The 24,735-nt window shown below is 40.5% G+C and overlaps 1 protein-coding gene across 2 annotated transcripts in view; it reads left to right on the top strand.

Moving 5' to 3' along the window:
* The window catches only part of LOC149074672 (uncharacterized), a 363,805-nt gene that overhangs the window by 65,176 nt on the left and 273,894 nt on the right, over window positions 1–24,735 (top strand). For both annotated transcript variants that reach the window (XM_089247127.1, XM_089247128.1), the window contains exons 6-7: window positions 11,590–11,668; window positions 13,961–14,021. In XM_089247127.1, the coding sequence (XP_089103253.1) occupies window positions 11,590–11,668; window positions 13,961–14,021 (140 nt within the window). The remainder of the gene's footprint in view (window positions 1–11,589; window positions 11,669–13,960; window positions 14,022–24,735) is intronic.

The raw sequence follows: 24,735 nt of genomic DNA, 5'->3' as shown, positions 1-24,735 counted from the left end.
TAAACCCAAGATTAATTCTGGAAATAAATCTAAAAAGTTAAAGACCTGATATTCAAGAAAAGCAATACAGAGAGCAATAAAATGTCCCACCCTCAAGAATGTGTCACTAATTGATGACAAGGATCTTGATAATCCATCAGAATCTGGTGGTACTCGCCGGAAACTAGACTGGAATAAATTTAAAGACCTTGAACCGTCTACTTCTACCTAATTTATGGCCAACATAATCTAATGGAACATTCGTGGTATTAGATCCAATTATGAAGATCTCAAGGATTTGATCAATCGCTATCATCCTGTTTGCGTGGCACTCCAGGAAACTTTTACGAAGCCCTCTGAGACATGGAACATCAGGCGACATTCCCTGTTCCGTATTGATTATGATGACGGGAGTATGGCTTGCCGCGGTGTCGCTCTGCTGGTTCCACATCACGTGTCGTCGCGCGTTTTAACGCTGCGCACGTACCTGCAAGCCATCGCGGTGGAAATCTCTACAGGCCTAAGAATTACCATCTGTTCTATTTATTTGCCACCAAATGACACCATCTTACAGAGAGATCTAGAAGATCTGATTGATCAATTACCTCCACCATTTTTTCTTCTTGGAGACTTCAATGCACATACCATGATTTGGGGTTCTAACAGCAATACCCCTCGTGGGGAAATGGTGGAACGTCTGTTAGACAATATGGACCTCGCCATCATGAATGATGGTAGCTTCACTCATTTCCATGCCCCAGCGTGAGTCCTGGCAAAACTTTACGATGGGAATCAATTCATCTACTTCATCTAAAGCCATTTGGGACCGGATCCAAAAAATAAATGGTCATTATCAGTCTCATCCCATCACTATTTTAAACACCAATGGCACTATCATCAGCGATGTGAGGGATATTGCGGATACCATTTCGCCGCTGTCTCCAGTGATGCGAACTATCCCCCATTGTTTCATCCCATTAAATCATCGGCCGAAGGTACATCGTACACCTTCCGGCCTTTTACACCGGAGGGGTACAACTCATTGTTCACCCTTCATGAACTGACGACGGCCTTGCAGCGAAGTCCTGACTCAGCTGTAGGGCCCGATGCCATTCATTATTCCATGATTCGGCATCTCCCACCAGAATCACTGTCACATTTACTCATGTTGTTTAATCGAATCTGGGTCAGTCATTCATTTCCTGACACCTGGCGAGCAGCCATTGTTCTTGCATTCCCGAAGCCTGGCAAAAATCCTCAGCAACCTAATAGTTACAGACCTTTTGCTTTGACCAGTTGTCTGTGTAAGCTCATGGAACGCATGGTCAACTATCGCCTTATGCACTACCTTGAGGTTAACGATATTTTATCCCAACATCGAAGCGGCTTTAGACGGTTCAGGTCCACAACATGCAATCTGTTACACCTTGAGACATCAATAAGACAAGCATTCGTAAAGAGGGAGCATATGATAGCCATATTTTTCGATATAGAAAAGGCCTACGACCATATTTGAAGGCACGGAATTCTTTCGGACCTCTAAAATTGCGGCTTGTGGGGCAACTTGCACATTATCAGCTCCCCAAATTCAAGAACAAGGTGTACCTCAAGGTAGCATTTTAAGTGTAACACTTTTTATTTTAAGACTCAACGGGGTGTTTAACCAACTCCCGTTGTCTGTCACTGGCGCACTATATATGGATGATCTGCTGGTATCGTATCAATCAGTGAATTTGAGATCAGCCGAGAGACAATTACAAACCGCTCTTAACAAAATCAGCAAGTGGGCTCATGACAACGGTTTCTCTTTATCTGCCGACAAAACCGTCTCTGTGCATTTTGGCCAGCGTCGTGAGCTTCATGATGACCCACAATTATTTTTAAATAATAGTCAAATACCTATTGTAGAGAACACAAAATTCCTCATATTTCACAGTTGAGAGCTCGTTGCATGAAGACGATGGAGCTCTTGAAGGTCATCTCTTCTACAACATGGGGAGCAGACCGTAAGTCTCTTATTCACCTGTATAAAGCTCTGACAAGATCGAAGCTTGACTACGGCTCCATCATATACTGGTCAGCACCCCGGAGTTATCTCAGTGTGCTCGACCCGGTCCACCATTTAGCCCCTCCGGATTTGCTCTGGAGCTTTCCGGACGTCTCCTATGGAGAGTCTGTATGTTGAATGCAACGAGCCATCACTGACATCAAGACGCCAGCAACTTTCCTTGAAATATTATATCAAGATGAAGTCTTCTCCAGATCATCCACTTCATCGTCTCATCTTCAATCCCTCATTTCATAGCCTTTTTGCTGCTCGCCCTTCATGTGTTCCGTCTTACGGTCTTCGTATGAGGGCACTTGTGGAGGAACTACAATTAGACATCAGTCGTGTGGCCCCTGTTGCTTGGCAACTGGCACCATGGGAGATGTTTCCAGATGGGTCCAGATGTTTCTCTTTCATTATCATCTTACGCTAGAGCCACCACAGCAGATGTCATATATCGACAGATATTCTTTAGGCACAGGAGTAGGTACAACAGGTACTTCCCTATATATACCAACGGCTCTAAGAGCCCTGGGTATGTCGGTTGTGCCTACATCTGCTGTGAGGAGACATCTTTCAAACTTCCAGACACATTCTCTATTTATTCGGCAGAACTGTACGCAATCGTTCAGGCTCTACGTCATATAAGATGCAAACGCCACCGACGATGCATCATTTATAGCGACTCTCTCAGCGCATTGCAAGCACTGTGTTCCTTCACTTTTCACACTCATCCATTCATTCATGCCATTTTTCATGAATTGAATCACCTCATTCATCATGGTACCACAGTAAAATTTCATGGTACCACCTTAGTATTTCTCGATACGGCACACCTTTGACAGTAACAACTGATCAAGGTCACCAATTTGAATCGCAGCTATTCCGGGAGCAAACATCGGAGCAAAACGGGTTAGGACAACTGGATACCATCCACAAGCAAACGGTATGTTGGAAGAGTGGCATCGCCCTCTCAAAGCCGCGTTGAAATGAAACCAAACCCATAAATGGACTGAAGCATTACCTACAGTTCTACTCGGTCTTTGGTGCTCTCTGAAACAAGATTTGGGGTGCACACCTGCAGAACTACTATACGGAGAAACGTTACGATTACCTGGTGAGTTTTTGCAATCACGAGCTAATTCCAACTCAACTGATGCTTCAGAATTTCTGCAAATGCTGAGAACTCACGTCCAAGCTTTCCAGCCACGACCAATCAAACGGCATGGAGGACATCCTACATTTGTTCACCATGATTTGAAAACTACTTCTCATGTTTTCGTAAGAACTGATAGGGTGAAATGTCCTCTGAAACAGCCATTTGAAGGACCATATAGAGTGATCAGCCGAACCGACAAAGTGTTCAATGTGGACATTAGAGGAAAAACTGTGTCAGTGTCAGTGGATCGGCTTAAACCTGTATTTCTCGTGAATCCGATGGTGGAGCCAGTACCTGTATCTCCAAACATACCAAGTGCAGTTTAGACTGACATACTCACGACTGATTCTGCTGTGAAACCACTCAGAACCACTCGTTCTGGACTTACTGTCCACTTTCCAGATCGCCTACAGTGCTCGTGATCACTGATGCTACTCCATAGTACGCGATCATCTCTTACTACTCGTGATCACTGGGGATGGAGTGTGTGGTGTCCCACGCAGATGACCCCCAAGATTCGGGTCAACAACCTCAAGTGTGTCACGTAATCTCGGGTACAGGAGATGACCGTCTGGAAAACAGCAGCAGCAGAGAGTCACTACACACGAAAGCGTCAGGTTCGAAATTTCTATGTCTGTCTTCCTTTTTTATTAACCAGGATAATTATTGTGTGTCGTCGTAATAAATGTTTATTCCGAAGCTGTGGCTCTGTGTGGTGACTCCTCACTGTATTTTTTAATAATTTTAACATTAATGGATATTTTTTGGAATGTGAGTATTACTTAAATGCATGTTTTGCGCTATATGCATATGTTTATAATTTTATAATTCACAAATTTAATTTTTTGTTTTGCAATGAAGTTTACTGTAACTTTTTTAATTGTAGTTTTTTTAGAATTTTCAACCCTTTTTATACTAGAAATGTTTCAGGAAAACATTGATGTAAAAAAATCGAAAATTCGTCACTGCATCTTTCAATTTTTTAATGTGGGTTTCTAACATCTCTTCCAGGGGGCGATAGTGGTGGGCCATCAGGGAGAGGAAAATAAAATCATTTTACCAGGAAAACCAAAGTATGAATAGAGAATCAGAAGATAGGTCTTCTATCTATTTGATAGATAGTCTGTCAAATTTGCTTTAAATTTAATCAGAAGACAATTGAAAGTGCTAAGATTTTTTTTGAGGAAATGTAAAATCAATCAGAAGGGAATTTATTGATTGATTTATTAGTAAATATATACATGTGTGCCTCCAACTGTTAATTAAAGTGGATCCTACTTATAACGTTTTTAAAAACCGTCATAAGAAACATTGTAAATATGAAAAAACTTTGAACAGGAAATCTTAATGTGAGAATTACTTATTGTTAGGACCACGAAAATAAGTTGTACTAAGTGGAAAAACGTTTTAAATGGGAGAAACGTTATAAGCGGGATCATCTGTATATTTATGTTTTAGATTTATTAAATGTGCAGAATTCCATACATTGAATTCTCATTGCTAATGAGTTTATTTGCAAGCTTTTATTACTAGTAGACAATGAAAGTAAATGAACCTTTGGATTGAACATGTTTTTAGAAATAAATTATACTCGATTCACAGATACCTTCTTCTCCTACCCAGAACATGACCCACTGCTCAGTCTCAATGAAGAAATATAAACAGGTGATTAAAGACCTGGGCATGCTGGAAGAAAATTCATAGATATCAGTGAATTATGGAGGGGGGGGGGCATAATTTTTTTGAGAAAATGGACTCAAAATGGAACCACAGATTTTTCGAATAACCTGGATTCCAGGACCCAAGTTAATTAGCGTAGAGCTTCATCTCTGTACAGTCCATTGTCGAGGAACATTCCTCATTTTTGATTTTTTTCAAGAAATTCAAATTTTTGCAAATTCATTCAAGGTTTAGGGTTACAGACTTCGATATAATCAAAGGCCTTTCTCTCCATGCAACTGTGTTTACAATAATTCAATCTTTTATAACTAGTGCCAAGAGGTCAAATTGGTGGTATATTTCCAGCGTTTTAAACACAAGTTTTTCAATATCTCCTGAGAGGACAGTGTGTTGGCAATTTGTACTTTAGTTTTATACTGAACAAATGTTTCTTGGAGTAATTCCTTAAACACATGGCAATGATGCTCCAAACATTTTGACTCGAGATTGGGTTTACCAATTCATTGCCACCACTTTCTGTATCGAAACTCCATATAGTACAAACAGTTCTTCACACTCAGTGAGAATCAAACACCAAACCGTTGCCATCAAAGCAGATTTTTCTAACTTGCAATGGATCTGGCCTAAACAGAGAGATGCGAGGTGAGAATATTCTTGAAGAACGAGAATATTCTGAGAAAAATTCTCCTGAATGTAAAAATTGGAGAATAATCGAGAATATTCATTTTTCTTTTAAATAATTTAATTTTTTTTATTAATTTTGTTTATATTGTTAAATATAAATCAGTTTTCTTTGCCTGAAACATTTACAATGTAACAATTTTTGGTATAATCACCTCCCAATGACAACTTTTAGTTTGAGCTCCAGTTCATGATGAGAGGTTTTAAAAGTTTGGTTATAGATTTTAGAAACCTTTAGATTGAAACCTTAAAGAAATTATTTTAAAATTAGATCAATTTTCAGAAATAAGTTCACAACAAAAGAAATTAAATCAAAGTTGATTGATAAAGAAAGCTATTCTTATATAATCACCTTCATTCTAAGATACAGAACTGTTGTTTTCTTCATTGCACATACATTTACTTCTGTATCTCACATTTCTTTAAAAGTTGTGCAATTCATCCCTGTTGATTTATTTTCTTGCTTTCAAACTTTAATATTGTGTGGTCTATAAATTTCAATATACCGTATATACTTGTGTATAAGCCGAGTTTTTTTGTGGAAAAATTCGTTCCCCAAGTGGGGGGGTCGGCTTATACTCGGGTCAGTTTTTGATGAGAAAATATCGACCTCTGCAATCAGTAGTTATTTTTGCAGCAGTGTTCAAGAAACCGCCATTATTGGTATGGGATATGTTCAAACCCCACACAACTGATGATGTCAAAGCAGAGGCAAAGAAATTGGTCATCATTGGTTGGTGGTGGCTAATGCGTTGATTGTACAGCCTTTAGATGTTGGCATCAACAAGAATCTCAAAGACTATTTGAGGGTTTTGTGAATCGAATGGATGGGGAGCGTGGAATTCTGTTTCCACCGAAATTATCATCCGATCCTTCAAAAAGTGTTGCATCAGCAATGCGGAACTAAAGATGATATCCTCTTTGAAAGTGACAATGGCGATGACAGCCCAGATGAGGATAAAAACAAAGATGCCGCACCCTCTATGATGATCTGATGGATTACGATGAGCTTGGAGACTCAGAAGAAACGGATTAAATGTTTTAATCATTTTCTATTGTAAATTTCCGTAAGCTTTTCATTTTGCGTGAAAATATAAGATTTTTTTTTTTGTGTGAAATTCACAGACTTTTTGGAGTTCGGCTTATACACAGGTTTTCAATTTATTGCGGTTTTGGTCGTTCTGAAGTTGGGAGGTCGGCTTATACACGAGTATATACGGTACTTATTTTCTTGACGGGAAGAGAGATGGGAGACAGAATATATTCTCTCGAAGGACTACTATTATAAATTAATAGACCATATTCTTATCAAAAATAATTATTATTCTCAAGTTATTTATTGAGATTATTTATTATAATGCAAATGTTATTACATATATTCTTGATAATACTCTCTGGAAAGATTTCGGTAACTGAAGAATATTCTCATTGAGGAGAATATTTGAGAATATTCTCTGGAAGGACTATTACTATGAATAACTTCAGAATAATTCTTATTATTTTCTATAAGAATATTCCCCAGTAATTTATAAAAGTAGTCTTTCCAGAGAATATTCTCAAGGATATTATATGTAACTATATTATAAATAACAGGAGAATATTCTCAAGTTATTTATAATACTAGTCCTACCAGAGAATATTCTCTAATATTCTTAAGAATATTCTCTGAAAGATTATTCTCGAGAATTTTACATCTCTGCCAAAACATCATTTGTGCAGAAAGCAAAATTACCTCAGCTACAACATTAATAGACCCATTACAATCGGCCTAATTTGACAATAATGTACTACTATTAACATGAGTACCCAAACTTGAAGGCAGCTCATCTCCTTTTCCGATTCATTATTCAATACTAGTCCTTTCTTTTTCTGTATAGCAGGCCTTCTGAACCTTTTAAAAAATCTGAAACTCCACTCCAATGGCCCCGATGGCATCCCAAATCATATTCTCAAATTTTGCGATGATGAAATCTCTAATTATCTTTTGATTATCTTCAACGTATCATTAAACACATCAACCTTGCCATCTGACGAGAAAATTATTAGAATTATCCCAATTTATAAATCAGGTTCTTTTTCAAATTCTCTTAATTTCAGACCCGTCGCTATCACCTCTACCTGCTGCAAGCTTTTTGAGCACATAGTTGCCAAGGAAATCCGCTCACACCTCGATTCAATAAACTTCTTTTTCTCAAATCAGCACAGCTTTTGACCATCTTTATTAGTAACTACCCAATTAGCTCTTTTCATACATGATTTATCAAGCAGTATCGACAAAAACGTCCAATTGGATGTAATTTTCTTGGATTTCTCTAAAGCTTTTGACAGGGTGCCCCACAATAAACTTCTAATTAAACTCCAAATCCTTGGCCTATGTGTTCAACTGCTTAACTTGGTGGAAGCCATCCTTACCAACCGCAGTCAGTTTGTCTCTTTCAAGGGCCAGAACTCCCCATTTCTCCAAGTTGAGTCTGGCACACCCCACTGTTCGGTCCTCTCGCCGTTATTGTTTTTGATTTACTTTAACAATCTCCCAAACTCCATCAATTGTCATATTAGACTCTTTGCAGATGATTGCGTCATCTACCACACAGTGCACAATGAATCTGACCAAGCATTTCTCCAAAATAACTTCAACATTGTCTCTCAATGGTGCTCGTCCTGGCAATTACCCCTTAATTCTTTAAAAACAGTTTGTATGAGAATTACTCGCAAAAGACTTCTCCTTGTTTCTTCTAACACTATCGATAACTCCTTGATCACAGAAATTTCTAATTATAAATATCTGGGTGTAATTATTTCTCCCGACCTCCGTTGGAATCTCCATGTTGATTACCTCTTTCATAAGTGTCTCCAAAAACTCTTTTTTTTCTTCGTGGGAACCTCAAAAACTCCACCCATCATTTCAGACATCTCTGCTTCCAAACCTACATTCTTCCTCTACTCTCTTTTCCCTTTGAAATCTGGGACCCGTATACTCTCTCCAATATAGACAAATTAGAATCTATTCAAAATAAATCCACCCGCTTCATTCTTAATTGTTGGTCATCCGCTGCCTCTGAGCTCAAGCGCCAACTCAATATGCAACCGCTTTTTACCCGTAGATATATCGCTCGATTATCTTTCCTTTTCAAAATCCTTCGTGGCCTTTTTCATATCGACACTTCCAATTTTTTAACTCCAGCTTCATACTTATCACAAAGAATTAACCATTCACAAAAATTCAAATCAAACTTTGCATCCACAGATTGTTTCAAATTTAGTTTCTTTCCTCAAACAATAACCGACTGGAACAACCTCCCCCCCAAACATTATTGATTGTGAAACAATTTCCAATTTTCTTTGTGACATCAATCATCTCTGTCTAACTTCATCACCGCATTCTCTTGTATAGGCCTCGGCCCACCAATATTGAACAAATAAATAAAGAAATTTATCAATGAATCATCCATTTCAGAATTATTATTTTTTTTATTTTTGAATATTTCAAAATATATCACAAATTCAATTGACCTCTTGATCCTGGTCGAGCCCTTATAAATGTGCAACAAATTCACAAACACATTCTTCCTGTGATTCCTTGGTAGTTCTATTATAAGTATTAACTACACTATACATCAATAAAACTGGAAAATTATATTAAAGTTCTATCCACACAAGGCAAAAATTATCAGTCACTGACCTTCACGCTCTTGTTTTCAAGTGATCCTGGACGAGATGAGTTTGTCAGCACACCATCCAACCTATGTCTCCTTGGTATTAGCTGGTTCTATGGCAAATATGTCTCGCAGACGAGTTTCAATATATTTAAACGTAAAATTTGAAAAATAAATAAAAAATGAAAGAAGCAATAGGTCCTTACTGGTTAGTTGTTACATAAGGAAGAGATGGAAACTCCTGGCAACACCTAGCTTTATAGCTTGGTTGCTGCTCCATCACCTCATTTGCATTTCCTAACATTTGGAATGACCAAGACCTACTTGATTGTAACAATTTTACAACTATATGCTACTTCACCAAACACCAACTCTGGCCATATCGCTATGTTGCAATTTACTGCCATTAGTGAGATGGGTTGGAAGTGAAGGCGCTGTCTATCGGTGGTCGCCTCAAGTTCGTTAGGGACAATATCTTATCTATATCCTCCCTTCGGTTCGAACCCGGGACCCTGACAACAACCTTCACGATGGTAGAAGAGCATCTTACCACCATGCCACTCGGGCTACAACTATATGCTGTCAAAGCTGCTCTAATGTAAAACATCACGTTCAAGGCCGTCCCAGCATGATACAACATTGTGGTGGTAAACAACGGAAATAACAATTTGTTACAAATTCACACCCTCATCTTGACTTGGCACCTTTTGCTTTTGTGGGCAGTGTCTTATGAAATGTCCTGTTTGACCACACCCATAACAGTTTAATCTTGATTTCCAATTTTCTATTAGGAATATCTGCAGAGAGTCACTCGGAATATCTTAATTTTCACAATGTTGAATACAGTCATATTGCCAGGCGGCCGATATCAATGCTTCACGTACGTTTTCCAATGTAAAGTTCTTATCTGATAGTCGATATATTGGTATTACGACTTTGTCATACTTTTCTGGCAAGTTAACATATGGTATATGATTTTGCCACCTTCTCAATCTTGCCCGCCGATTGCAATTCTTTAGCGGCTCTCAAAAGGTGACCTAATAAAACAGACGTGCTTTCATCAAATTTCAATTGACAGTTCATGAATTCAGTTCGTAAAGTGGCAATTCTAGCATTTGCTGTTGGAGCGAAAGCACTACTCATATTATCTATATATTTGTCTCAAGCATCTTTTGCTGTTGTAGCTTCAATCACCAAGTTCTTTAAATCATCATTGATGGGGAGGTATATCGTTGACATAGTGAGTCCCATAGTGTCATATTTTGAGTCCCATTTTCTCCACATTTTCAGTTCTTTCTCATTTTCTTAAGGAAGCTTGAGCTCATATCCATCCACCAGGCTAAACACATCAAAGTTCATGAGAAGCATTTTCTTGTTGAACTTCTATTCTTTGAAGTTATGATTTAATCTCCAAAATTTGAACACTCATTTTTTCTGCTGGTTTCATTCACCGTTTTAGGTCAGCTCTGCTTCCGAAAACAGAACGTTTTTCCAGTTTTCACTTTTACAATTTAAGTTCAGTTGGCTTTGTAACTTCCGAGCCACATAAATACAGAAACCACGTTCTGCTACCATTTGTTGAGGATCAACAATTTTCATAATTTGTAATAGCCAGTTAAGCAACACAAGAACTATCTGGAGTCAAATAAAGAGAGAATGAAAGCAATCTATATTTATTCAATTTTAAAAACATGTATATACACAATACTTGAAGAAATTATGTCACTTTCTTGTGTGACGTAAAAATAAATTCGAATGAATCGATGAAAAAACGCTAGCAGAGATTTTGTCTCAAGATCAAGATACCCCCCCCCCCCTCCGTATTGTTTGCCATCAAGAATAATACATTTGGACTGAATTGAAAAATCATTTCTTCGAAACATCAGTACTTCCAAGGCGTGCTGTAATTATGTTGGTTAGATTCATTAAGGCAAAAAAATTAAAATAAATTCCCTGAATAGTGAGTATCTCCAAAAATCAGTTTGTAAAAGGAGAAAATAGACGGCTTTTATATAAAAGGCACAAGCACCATTTTTAAGATATACCGCCATCTGAACTATTGAAAGAGGTGGGATTTTTTATCTAAATAGAACCAAGTGACATAGGCTGTGATGCTGTTTGTGTGCACTTGAACCAACTACCAAGCTGAGGAGATAACTGAATCGAAGATAACTTTAAATAGCATTTTCTCTATTTTGAGATTTAATGGTGCTTAGTTCCTTTTATATAAAAACTGTCCAAATATATATATGCATATGTTAAAAAAAAATTGTTGTACACATGAAATAAATAAGTAGCACATAATAAATGACTGATGTTTGCTGAGCAGCCATGGGAGAAATATATATTTTTTTGTCAAGTAATTTAGTATTTTCCCCTTTTTTTAGCTGATTGTGTAAAAGTAAACAAGGACGAGTTGTTTCAGGAAGTTATACAGTCAGAAGATTTATCAAAGACATCGTCAAGGTATGTTGGAAGAAAAACACAACAAACTTGTTTCAATAACTTGAACAACAAATGGAGGGGGAATCTCAGTAATATGGTTCAAAGTTTATGAAATTTGCATGATTTTTAAAGAAATTTAGTTCCCTTTCTCTTTTATTTTTTTTAAACTATTTGAAATTTTAGAGAAAGCAAGCTGCTTTGAAGAATATGAAAATTATTGACTCTAGCACAGCTTTTTGCCCATAAGACAGTCACTGCACTGCACTAAGGTATAAAGACTATATAACATAGAATATGGATGATATCCAGGATTCTATTGTTCATCCAATCCTATTCGTTGCTTCATTTGACAATGCATTTTCATTCAAGACAGATACTTTCCACTTTCACACTTAGCTGGCCTGGGTGTAGCAGTATCTTGGAGATGAAACTATAGCAATCTGATTCTCAAAGGTTGTGCCTTGAGATCTGTCAGGGTGCTGGGAGATATCTCATATCATATATACACTGCTGGCCACCCAAATTACAACACCAAGAAAGACAAGAGATATCGCAACAATATTTATTTTGTAGATAACATGTTGACCAAGCATCAAATGATTAAATTTATAGACTTCTGTGAAGTGTGGTTCCTGCCAAAATCAGTAGCCAGAGTAGCCGCCATTGTTGGAGATCACCGCTGCCACACGCTTCGGCATTGATTCAAAGAGACTTTGGATGTGTTCTTGGGGTACAGCAGACCAAGCAGCTTCGACACGTTGTCAAAGTTGATCTGGTGTGGCAGCTGGGGATGTAATCTGGGTCAATCGTTGAGCAACCATGGACCACATGTTTTCTATCTGTGAAAGATCCGGAGAGCGAGCTGGCCAGGGAAGCAATTCAATCTGGCGATTGACGAAGAACCTTTGGACAATGCGTGCCACGTGTGGTCGCGCATTTACCTGTTGAAATATGGCTGTGTACAAGCCCTGAAGGTAAGGAAGGACAACTGGCTCCAACACCTCGGAGATGTAGCGCTGGCTTTTTAAAGTACCGGCAAAGCGTACTAGAGTGCGAGAGTGATATCCAATACCGCCCCATACCATAATACCCGGTGCAGGACCAGTGTGGCGGTGCATAACGCAGCTGTTCAGCATCCTCTCTCCACGGTGTCTCCAGACTCGAATCCGACCATCGTGGTGTTGCAGACAGAAACGTGACTCGTCAGTAAAGACAATTTTATTCCATTGTGCCGTCCACATCCTTCTTTCATCGCACTATTGGCGGCGGAGACGTCTGTGGTTCTGCGTCAAGGGTAGACGAAGCAATGGACGTCTTGCGGACAGACCACTCTGCTGCAAACGGCGTCGAATGGTACGCGCAGACACTGGATAATGCGGTACAGACTGAATGTGCTGTGCTATGGTTCGTGATGTGGCTGAGCGATCCGTCACTGCCATACGCACAATACGCCTGTCATCACGTGAAGTGGTGCACTGAGGTGGATGCGATCGAACACGTCGGTCCGTCGTACCCTCCTGCATCCAATGATCACATATCCACATTACAGTTTTGGTTTCGTCCAACACGACTACCGATTTCCCTGAAAGATAATCCACAATCTCGGTAGGCCACTATCCTTCCTCTGTCGAACTCGGATACTTGATCAAAAGATGATCGCTGTTTTCTACGAGGCATAATTGATCGTTTTTTTTAAAAAACCACAAGAAAAACACAATTGCCGTACTTCAAATCGTCGAAATCTCCAAGCCTTAAATATCGCTTTGAAGTGGCGCCACAGGCGCGCGTGATGTGAGTCTGCGCTGAAATTCTAATCATTTGCATATCTCACCTCCTCTAATGCATGTTGTAAATTTCATATTATTTGCATGCTTCCTTCAGGGTGTTGCATTTACGGTGGCCAGCAGTGTATTTAACCAATCTGATTGCACTGTAACTGCTTAGTTGGCCAATGTTCTGACTCAACTGTGGAAAATTCTGATATACAGAGGATGCAGTGGACTAAAAGAGTTGCAGAACTGCTGCATTAGTCCAATATTGCCATTAAGTTTTCTCTGCTTTTTAGTACTGTGCTTCTACTAATACGACTGAATAGCTGAAAGATGTGTATTAGTTTGCATTAAGGATGCCATCAGTTTGAAGGTATAAGCTGAGAAATAGAGTTTTCTATTCCCCAATAAAATAATTGAAAGTGTTGTGGTAAAGGAAGAGAATGTCATTTCATTTTGTGTATATTTCATGCTTAGCATTTCTTGCTTTTACTCTTTTTATGGTAGTAAAAAGCTTTTATTAATTAATTTTTTTATGCTTTAGAATCATGGCAGAAACTGTTGTTACTGGATCCCCATTTGCAAAGCCAGAAGAAGTCAGGCTGGTAAGTATTGAATAATTTTATAATTTTGTTAATTACATTTTTTTAATAAACAATTAATGGTCAAGTGTTGAAGAATCTGTTATACTGGTAAATTTGGAGTAGTGAATTCTCATTCCTCATGAATATGAGGATAATAATTCTCTATAAGAAACTGTACAGTAGAATTTATTATCATGGGCACGAGGGAAAAATAGGTCTTGGATTTTGAGAATGTGCCTCTTACATAAACAGTCAACAAAGGGATGCCTTTCAATTCTGACATTGCGGTCTGTCCTAGAACTAAGTGTGTTAGTAAAACCTGGGATTTTTTAAGTGTAAAAGTGGCAGGGTTGCCACAGTATTTACCATTGACTGTATTCATTGGTTTTACTGTCTTCATAAAAACATATATTTTTTTCCATGATTTTTACCGCTTTCAAAGAAAAAATCCTCCATCACCTTAAATATTTATCTATTCATTTTCCCTAAAATAATTGCATAATTTTAAGTCACTGTTGTGCAAACACTGAAAAACAAAAATTATATTACTCACATGCATATTAAGGAACATATACTCATTCTATGAGATTGATTGCATAACTTTTCTTGCCATAAAGATACACTCTCATATTGTTATCATATGCTGATCGAGCAAATAAAAGTGGTAACAAGTATAAGCTGCAAATTTTGGTTTAGAAATATGTTTAAAAATTACTAGAATTATAGGTTTATTTATAAACTTCCTAAACTATTTATAAATATTTTTTAAAAAGTAATCGTATGAGCTCTTAGTGAAAGACAGGGATTACATTATAAAAGTTTCATAAAAGCTATTTGATAAAATGTAGAAAATTCAACCAATCGCAGCCTAAGCAACAAAAAAGTGGGAAAGAACTGAAGCATTAATTACATTTTTCATCATAATTAAAGATTAGTTAGTAAATGAATCGAATAGTTCACACGAGAATAATAATTTCTATAGTATGTAAAATAGCACCCCGTTCTTCGTACCGGAAACAACATAATATGCGTGTATATACATTATATAAGAATTTATACATATAATGGGAGGGGTGTAATGTGATAGGCCTCCTCGTGGTGAACCCTGGGTAATGCCAAATCTATCACACGTCATTGTCATCGCTTTTTGTGCTCATATACTTACCTTCAATAGCCCAAATTACATGTTTATTTCTACACATCTTGCAGTACATGTCTTGCGTCTTGTTTTGTCCTGTACATGTTTTTTTCTTTTGTGTGCAACCCCTCATTGTGGGCCCCGCTCAGGTGGGGAGGGGTCCTCCCGGATGGGGCATTGCTTCTAGCGTATGCCCTATCTGGGAAGCTGTCTACCTGCGTGTAGACCCGTAAGGCTGGAGATGGGGGATCCTGGTTAGCCTGATGCGCTAGCTTTGGCCTCGGATACAGCCGAAACGGGAGGCCTGGATTAGCCCCGTCTGGGTCAATCGGCTGGTCGCCTCGGCGGCTGAAGGGGTAACACTACTGGGCAGGTAGAGGGGCCGGACTTCGTGAGGTTTCTTGGTGCTGCTTCACGTCGCTCTTGGATCTGGAACGCGTCTGCTCGCCTGTTTCGGTGGTGTATAGTTCCTGCCTAACCTGGCGTTGCCACTAACCTTCATCAGTTACGTGTGCACGTCCCCTTGTAGGGCTCCATGGTGAGCATGGTCGGTAGGGGCCGAACAAATTATCTCCAAAATGGGGAAAAATACAAATGCACCAAAACGTCAACGTATAGCTATGAGCTGAACCTGCTCCTACTATTTCATTTTTCTTCTTGCATTCTTCTGACACTGATAAACCTCTGGCCAAAGCATCACCATTCTTAATAGACAAAGCTCTCTATGGCGCAATAGGCACATTAAAATCAGTGAAGGCTCTTCGTTCAGGACACCTTCTAATTGAAACTAACACACCGAAACATTCCGAACTTATTCAAAAGCTCACATCTCATGGGAATGTTCCCATAACAGTAAAAATTCATCCCACGTTGAGTTATTCATGTGGTGTCATTTCAGATACTAACTTGATTAACATGGATGAAGAACTACTAACAGAAGAGCTGGCGTCTCAAGGCGTAACATCTGCCAAGCATATCATGAGCCGCAAAGATGGCAATCCAGCTCCATCACGTATCATAATCCTGACATTCTCATCACCGTCATTGCCGAAAGATATTAAGATAGGCTATTATAGCCTCAAAATCCACCCATACATTCCTAACCCTGTTAGATGCTTTAACTGCCAGAAATTCAGTCACTCACGAACGGCATGCCGAAGTCAACCCACCTGCGCAAAGTGCGGTGAGAAGTACCACATTTCGGACAATGCAACGTATGTCTTTATCTGCCAATGAACAAAACAGTTTCGAACAACTATTTATTTCTATTATTACAAATTAAAACATTAGTTAAGACATCAATTCAAGGGCAAACCCTTCACTAGTAGGAAAATCGCAAAGTATACTTATAGTGAAACGACTAGGCAGAAGTGACACTCAGCTATGGTCTTCAAGAAACGATGTTCGACTACAGATGTCAGTAGAATCACACAGACTTTGGCGACGAACCCAAGGCGTCGACGAGGCGGCGGAATCGGATCACGGACGTCGACAGAACCACACTTTGTCTTCACTGATCAAGCAGTAGAAGTCAGATGACGGATATCGTGACGAACCCAGGGCGTAGTAGATGAGGCGATATTATATCACGAACACAGGTAGAACCACACAAGGTATTCAGCGATCAAGTGATGGAGTCCAGTTACCGGATATCTCGACGAACCCAGGGCGTTGATGAAGAGGCGTTATTAGATCACGGACATCGGCGTGCTACACGTGGACTTCGACGTGATTATATATAGCTCCCAAATCACTAAGCATGCAAATGAGGAGTAACGCACATGCGCCCCCATCGATATCGGCGTTCCAAGCGGCAAGTTCGGAAACTAGTTTCCCTTTCTTCCTAAAACAGTTCGTGACACATCGGCACCAAAAACGTCCGTAAGTAACAAGTTTGTTTAGTCGACAGGAAATAATTATAAACATAAAGTATGTAATAGACATAACACAAACTCAATGATAAAACATAACACATGCACTATCATAACATCAGGGGCAAAGGTCAGGGGAGCGTCAACAAGGCTATGTTACAACAACTGCACTAATTCACCATTCAAGTGCGTCAATTGTGGTGGCGACCACCCCACATATGACAGGAAATGTCCGAAATGGAATGAAGAAAAAGAGATCCAGAAGATCAAGGTCCTTAATAACATCTCATATATCAAAGCACGCCGCCGTATAACCTCTAACCAAACTCCAATATGTACTAGATCGTACTCTAATATGGTAACAAATCCATTGTCAGCTAATAAGACTAACACTTTCACCAAAGCATCTGTAACAACTCAGACTGAACCGTTAGCTGACACATCAACTCAAACATCATCATCTAACCAACCGTGCAATAGTTGTGGCTGCTGTTGCTCTGCTGGATTCCGGAGGGAGTCCACTACCTCCGAAGAAGAAGCGGGAAAAACAACGGCTAACACATTCAAAATAACTACAGATACTAAACCAAAAATTAACTCTGCAAACAAATCGAAAAAGAAACCATTCAAGACCGGATATTCACGAAAAGCTGTACAGAGAGCGCTGAAATGTCCATACATGAAGAATGTGTCACTAATTGATGACATCGAGCTTGACAATAGATCCGATTCCGGTACTACTCGCCGTAAACTAGACCGGAATAAATTTAAAGACCTCTAACCGTCTACTTCTACTTAATTTATGGCCAACATAATTCAATGGAACATTCGTGGTCTTAGATCCAATTATGAAGATCTCAAGGATTTGATCAATCGATATCATCCTGTTTGCGTGGCACTCCAGGAAACTTTTACGAAGCCCTCGGAGACATGGAACATCAGGCGACATTCCCTGTTCCGTATTGATTACGATGACGGGAGTAGAGCCTGCCGCGGTGTTGATCTACTGGTTCCACATCGCATGTCGTCGTGCGTTCTAACATTGCGAACGAACCTGCAAGCCATCGCGGTGGAAATCTCTACAGGCCTAAGAATTATCATCTGTTCTATTTATTTGCCACCAAATGACACCATCTTACAGAGAGATCTAGAAGATCTGATTGATCAATTACCCCCCACCATTTTTTCTTCTTGGAGACTTCAATGCTCATAACATGATATGGGGTTCTAATAGCAATACCCCTCGTGGGGAAATGGTTGAACGGCTGTTAGACGACATGAACCTCGCCATCATGAATGATGGCAGTTTCACTCATTTCCATGCCCCAAACAATAGTTTCACTGCAATAGCTCACCTTCACTCTTGCCCAACTGGTCCTGGTCGGTTGATCCGGACCTCCACGGGAGCAATCATTTTCCTCTAGTGGTTAAGTGCCTTGATCAAAGCCATAGCAAACCTGAGGGTCCTCCTTGGTGGAAGCTTGTGGCCGCCCGATTGGCGGACTTCACGGAGGATATGGTTTTCACAGTGGTCGACGTCGGGTCGACCACTGTGTCGACTTCGTGACCAGTTGTATCATCTCTGCAGCAAATGAAACAATACCCAAAGTCTCCTCGAAACTTCCTAAATTTCCTAAACCTTGGTGGAACCACGAATGTAATCTTACTATTAACGCGCAATAGAAAGGATGGAATAGGTTCCGGCGGTATCCTACCCATGACAACAAATTGGCATTTTTAAAAGCAAAGGTGATAGCGAGTAGAAACAGGTGCAAGGCTCAATGCGAGTCCTGGCAAAAGTTTACCACAGGAATCAATTCATTAACTTCATCTAAAGTCATTTGGGACCGGATCCGAAAAGTAAATGGTCATTACCAATCTCATCCCATCACCTGATCTCATCTGATCACTATTTTAAACACCAATGGCACTATCATCAGCGATGTGAGCGATATTGCGGATACCATTGCCGCCCATTTCGCCGCTGTATCCAGTGATGCGAACTATCCCCCTTCGTTTCATCCCATTAAATCATCGGCCGAACGTACATCGTGCACCTTCTGGCCTTTTACACTGGAGGGGTACAACTCATTGTTCACCCTTCATGAAATGACGACGGCCTTGCAGCGAAGTCCTGACTCGATGGCCCGATGCCATTCATTATTCCATGATTCGGCATCTCTCATCGGAATCACTCTCACATTTATTCATATTATTTAATTGGATCTGGGTCAGTCATTCATTTCCTGACACCTGGCGAGCAGCCATTGTTCTTGCATTCCCGAAGCCTGGCAAAAATCCTCAGCAACCTAATAGTTACAGACCTTTTGCTTTGACCAGTTGTCTGTGTAAGCTCATGGAACGCATGGTCAACTATCGCGTTATGCACTACCTTGAGGTTAACAATATTTTATCCCAACATCAAAGCGGCTTTAGACGGTTCAGGTCCACAACATGCAATCTGTTACACCTTGAGACATCAATAAGACAAGCATTCGTAAAGAGGGAGCATATGCTAGCCATATTTTTCGACTAGAAAAGGCCTACGACCATATTTGGAGGCATGGAATTCTTTCCGACCTCTATAATAGCGGCTTGCGGGGCAACTTGCCCATATTCATTAAGAACTTTCTTGCTCGCCGCATCTTCCAGGTACGGATCGGAAGCACATTATCAGCTCCCCAAATTCAAGAACAAGGTGTACCTCAAGGTAGCATTTTAAGTGTTACACTTTTTATTTTAAGACTCAACGGGGTGTTGAAATAATTTCCGTTGTCTGTCACTGGCGCACTCTACGTGGATGATCTGTTGATATCGTATCAATCAGTGAATATGAGGTCAGCCGAGAGACAATTGCAAACTGCTCTCAACAAGATTAGCAAGTGAGCTCATGATAATGGCTTCTCTTTCTCCGCTGACAAGACTGTCGCTGTGCACTTTTGTCGGCGTCGAGACCTTCATGATGACCCACAATTGTTCCTAAACAATAATCAAATACCAATAGTAGAAAATACCAAATTCCTCTGCATCACATTTGACAATAAACTCACTTTCAAACCTCAAATTGCGCAATTAAGAGCTCGTTGCATGAAGACTATGAACCTCTTGAAGGTAATCTCTTCTACATCGTGGGGAGTTGACCGTAAGTCGCTTCTACACTTATATAAAACTTATATAAAGATCGAAGCTCGACTACTGCTCCATTGTGTACGGGTCAGCACCTCGGAGCTATCTGAGTGTGCTCGACCCAGTCCACCATCTCGCCCTGCGAATTTGTTCTGGAGCTTTCCGGATGTCTCCAATGGAGAACCTGTATGTCGAATGCAACGAGCCATCACTGACATCAAGACGCCAGCAACTTTCCTTGAAATATTTTGTCAAGATGAAGTCTTTTCCAGATCATCGTGTAATTTTTAATCCCTCATTTTGCGACATCCCAGCATAACTACCCAGGATTCTGATCTGTCGAAATCGGTGCAATTGATACACAAATCAGAGAGACAAATGATTTCAAAGAAATTTCTAGTTTTTAACAAAAGTAAATTTATTAATTCTTTAACAATTAAATATGTTACGAATAACAGAATTATTTCTTAATTTTCATACCGTACACCAATGCAAGTCTGTTGTCTCATCAATCTAGTCCGACTGCAGGAGTCTGGCGATGATTGTCGGGTCACACGAGCCTTGACGTCATCAACCTTGAACGGAAGGTCACGATCCGAGATGAAGCCTCACGTGACGGCAAGAGCTGCAAACTGAACGGCCGAATGACAATCGGAAGCAATGATCGATGCGGAACCATTCATCGACCTTGACAGAAAGTCACGATCCGAGACGAAGGCTCACGTGGCGGTAAGAGTTGCAAACTCGACGGCCGAAATGACAATCAGAAGCAATGATCGATGCGGAACCATACGACGGATGGATGAACGATGACAGGGACGACAACGATTGACTAGAGATGTGGCATGATGGGTCCGGAACCAGCCGGCGATGTAATAGCACCAGAGAGACAAACTATTTCATTCTTCAGATGACTCACCCAAAGGCGACCATTTTCACCTAAAGTGATGTATTTTGAATTGAAAGACGAGAACGAATGCGAGACAATGCGAAGTGGCTCCGGAATTTATACCTATAAAAGGAAATACGGAACGATCCAACTCCTGGGACCGACCATCTCAGAAAAATACACATCAGAGCACAGCCAATAGGAAAATACAACGTCTACTTTACATAAATAAATGACAATAGATTTTTTATAGGAACTTTTGCAAAAATAAGAATGGCAACAACAATAAATTAAAATGGCGATGTGATCAAGATCGCACATTTTACTGGACTATGACCAATGAAAATATCAAAGACTAATTGAATCAACCGTGCACGGTTATAAAAAAGCAAGAAAACATAACAAATTCTATTAAAGATTATACAATTACAACTATATAAACATGTTTCAATAATAAGAGAGGCAGGTTTGGCAAATTCCCCAAAGGTTCCCAACTATCCAACTATTGTTACAATTTCATACACTTTTTGCTGCTCGCCCTTCATGTGTTCCATCTTACGGTCTTCGTATGAGGGCACTTTTTTTTTTTTTTAATAATAACGTGATCCTCACGTATTCCCAAGGGATCAACATGATCCGTCCAGGGAATTTGTTAGTATTAGCAAACATCCATGCCCGAACCGGGATACGAACCCAGACCTGCACAGTGAGAAGCTAGTTCCCTAACCACTCGACTACCAGGCGGCTGGTAGAACTACAATTGTGGAAGAACTACAATTAGACATCAGTCGTGTGGCCCCAGTTGCTTGGCAACTGGCACCATGGGAGCAGTGCCTGCCAGACGTCTCTCTTTCATTATCATCTTACTCCAGAGCCACCACAGCAGATGTCATATATCGACAGATATTCTTTAGGCACAGGGGTATATACAACAGGTACTTCCCCATATACACCGACGGCTCTAAGAGCCCTGGGCATGTCGGTAGTGCCTACATCTGCTGTGAGGAGACATCTTTCAAACTTCCCGACACATTCTATATTTATTCGGCAGAACTGTACGCAATCCTTCAGGCTCTACATCATATACGACGCAAGCGCCACCGACGATGCATCATTTATAGCGACTCTCTCAGTGCATTACAAGCACTGTGTCCTTTTAGTTTTCACATTCATCCATTTATTCATGCCATTTTTCATGAACTGCATCACCTCATCCATCACGGTACCACAGTAAAATTTTACTGGGTTCCAGGTCATGTTGGAATATCGGGCAATGAAAAAGCAGACAATGCAGCTCGAACAACAACTAACATTGCCAATAGCCTTTCGGTTCCTGCCAGTGACCACTGCTCAATCCTCCGGGAAGTGATGAATCGACGCTGGCAGGATCATAGGGACACTCAAGTAAATAATAAATTATATGGCATCAAGCCCACACTTGGCCATTGGCGTTTGAGCTGCAGGAGTAATCGAAAGGAGGAAGTTCTGCTTGCCCGGTTACGCATAGGACACAGTCGCCTTACACAATCATATTTGTTATTACGAGAGAGTCAACCAGAGTGCCCTCATTGTCAAAGTCCATTGACCATTGCTCATGCTTTTACTTGTTCACATAACCGTCATCATTTTACGACCGCTTTTGGTCATAGTCATCTTTCACTTCATGACATTTTATCTGAGAATAGCGATGCATCTCGCATTTTTAAATTCATCAAGACCATTGGTTTTTATAACAAATTATAGTTTTACAATTCATGTCATTGTTTTACGTTTCATGCTGCTTTTTATCAAGCGCCTTTTTAATTTTTCGACATGACAAAAGGACAATCTTTTTTATAATCCTGTGTTTTGGCGCGGTTTGACCAAACTGGTCCTTGCGCCAGTAAACCTAAAATCCAATCCATCAAATTGGTTAGGCAATATGGTTTTCCCATAGAAACTTGTGATTGCCATAGGCATACACAGAATTTTCACGAGGGTGGGGGTTGCATTCTTTCCTCTAAAATAACCCTATAATCTCGGCTCTGGTGGGGTTAGAACCCTAAACCCGCTTTGCATGCGCCAATGGTGATCGTTATCCATGGTCAGCAGGGCCGCAACTGGGGGGGGGGGGGACAAGCAGTTATCTTGCCCAGGACCAGAAGGGTGCTGAAAATTCTCCTTTTATATAGCCTCTTGTTCAAAATTACAGGGGGGGTTGGTGTCAAAATATATGCTTACCTCAGCTGATCAAGCATTTACACTGCTGGCCACCGTAAATGCAACACCCTGAAGGAAGCATGCAAATAATATGAAATTTACAACATGCATTAGAGGAGGTGAGATATGCAAATGATTAGAATTTCAGCGCAGACTCACATCACGCGCGCCTGTGGCGCCACTTCAAAGCGCTATTTAAGGCTTGGAGATTTCGACGATTTGAAGTACGGCAATTGTGTTTTTCTTGTGGTTTTTTAAAAAAAAACGATCAATTATGCCTCGTAGAAAACAGCGATCATCTTTTGATCAAGTATCCGAGTTCGACAGAGGAAGGATAGTGGCCTACCGAGATTGTGGATTATCTTTCAGGGAAATCGGTAGTCGTGTTGGACGAAACCAAACAACTGTAATGCGGATATGTGATCGTTGGATGCAGGAGAGTACGACGGACCGACGTGTTCGATCGCATCTACCTCAGTGCACCACTTCACGTGATAACAGGCGTATTGTGCGTATGGCAGTGACGGATCGCTCAGCCACATCACGAACCATAGCACAGCACATTCAGTCTGTACCGCATTATCCAGTGTCTGCGCGTACCATACGACGCCGTTTACAGTAGAGTGGTCTGTCCGCAAGACGTCCATTGCTTCGTCTACCCTTGACGCAGAACCACAGACGTCTCCGCCGCCAATGGTGCGATGAAAGAAGGATGTGGACGGCACAATGGAATGAAATTGTCTTTACTGACGAGTCACGCTTCTGTCTGCAACACCACGATGGTCGGATTCGAGTCTGGAGACACCGTGGAGAGAGGATGCTGAACAGCTGCGTTATGCACCGCCACACTGGTCCTGCACCGGGTATTATGGTATGGGGCGGTATTGGATATCACTCTCGCAGTTCCTCTAGTACGCATTGCCGGTACTTTAAAAAGCCAGCGCTACATCTCCGAGGTGTTGGAGCCAGTTGTCCTTCCTTACCTTCAGGGCTTGTCCACAGCCATATTTCAACAGGTAAATGCGCGACCACACGTGGCACGCATTGTCCAAAGGTTCTTCGTCAATCGCCAGATTGAATTGCTTCCCTGGTCAGCTCGCTCTCCGGATCTTTCGCCGATAGAAAACATGTGGTCCATGGTTGCTCAACGATTGACCCAGATTACATCCCCAGCTGCCACACCAGATCAACTTTGGCAACGCGTGGAAGCTGCTTGGTCTGCTGTACCCCAAGAACACATCCAAAGTCTCTTTGAATCAATGCCGAGGCGTGTGGCAGCGGTGATCTCCAACAATGGCGGCTACTCTGGCTACTGATTTTGGCAGGAACCACACTTCACAGAAGTCTATAAATTTAATCATTTGATGCTTGGTCAACATGTTATCTACAAAATAAATATTGTTGCGATATCTCTTGTCTTTCTTGGTGTTGCAATTTGGGTGGCCAGCAGTGTAGTTGCGGCCCTGATGGCTAATGTTCAATGTCAAAGTCTCTCGATTAACGATAATACCT

Source organism: Pholcus phalangioides, unplaced genomic scaffold (genome assembly GCF_987345545.1).
Source record: "Pholcus phalangioides strain wild (caught in Gottingen) unplaced genomic scaffold, Ppha-v1.0 ptg000017l_1, whole genome shotgun sequence".
NCBI lineage: Eukaryota > Metazoa > Arthropoda > Arachnida > Araneae > Pholcidae > Pholcus > Pholcus phalangioides.
Note: the sequence above shows the minus strand (reverse complement) of the source record. Positions and strands in the feature narration are given on the sequence as shown.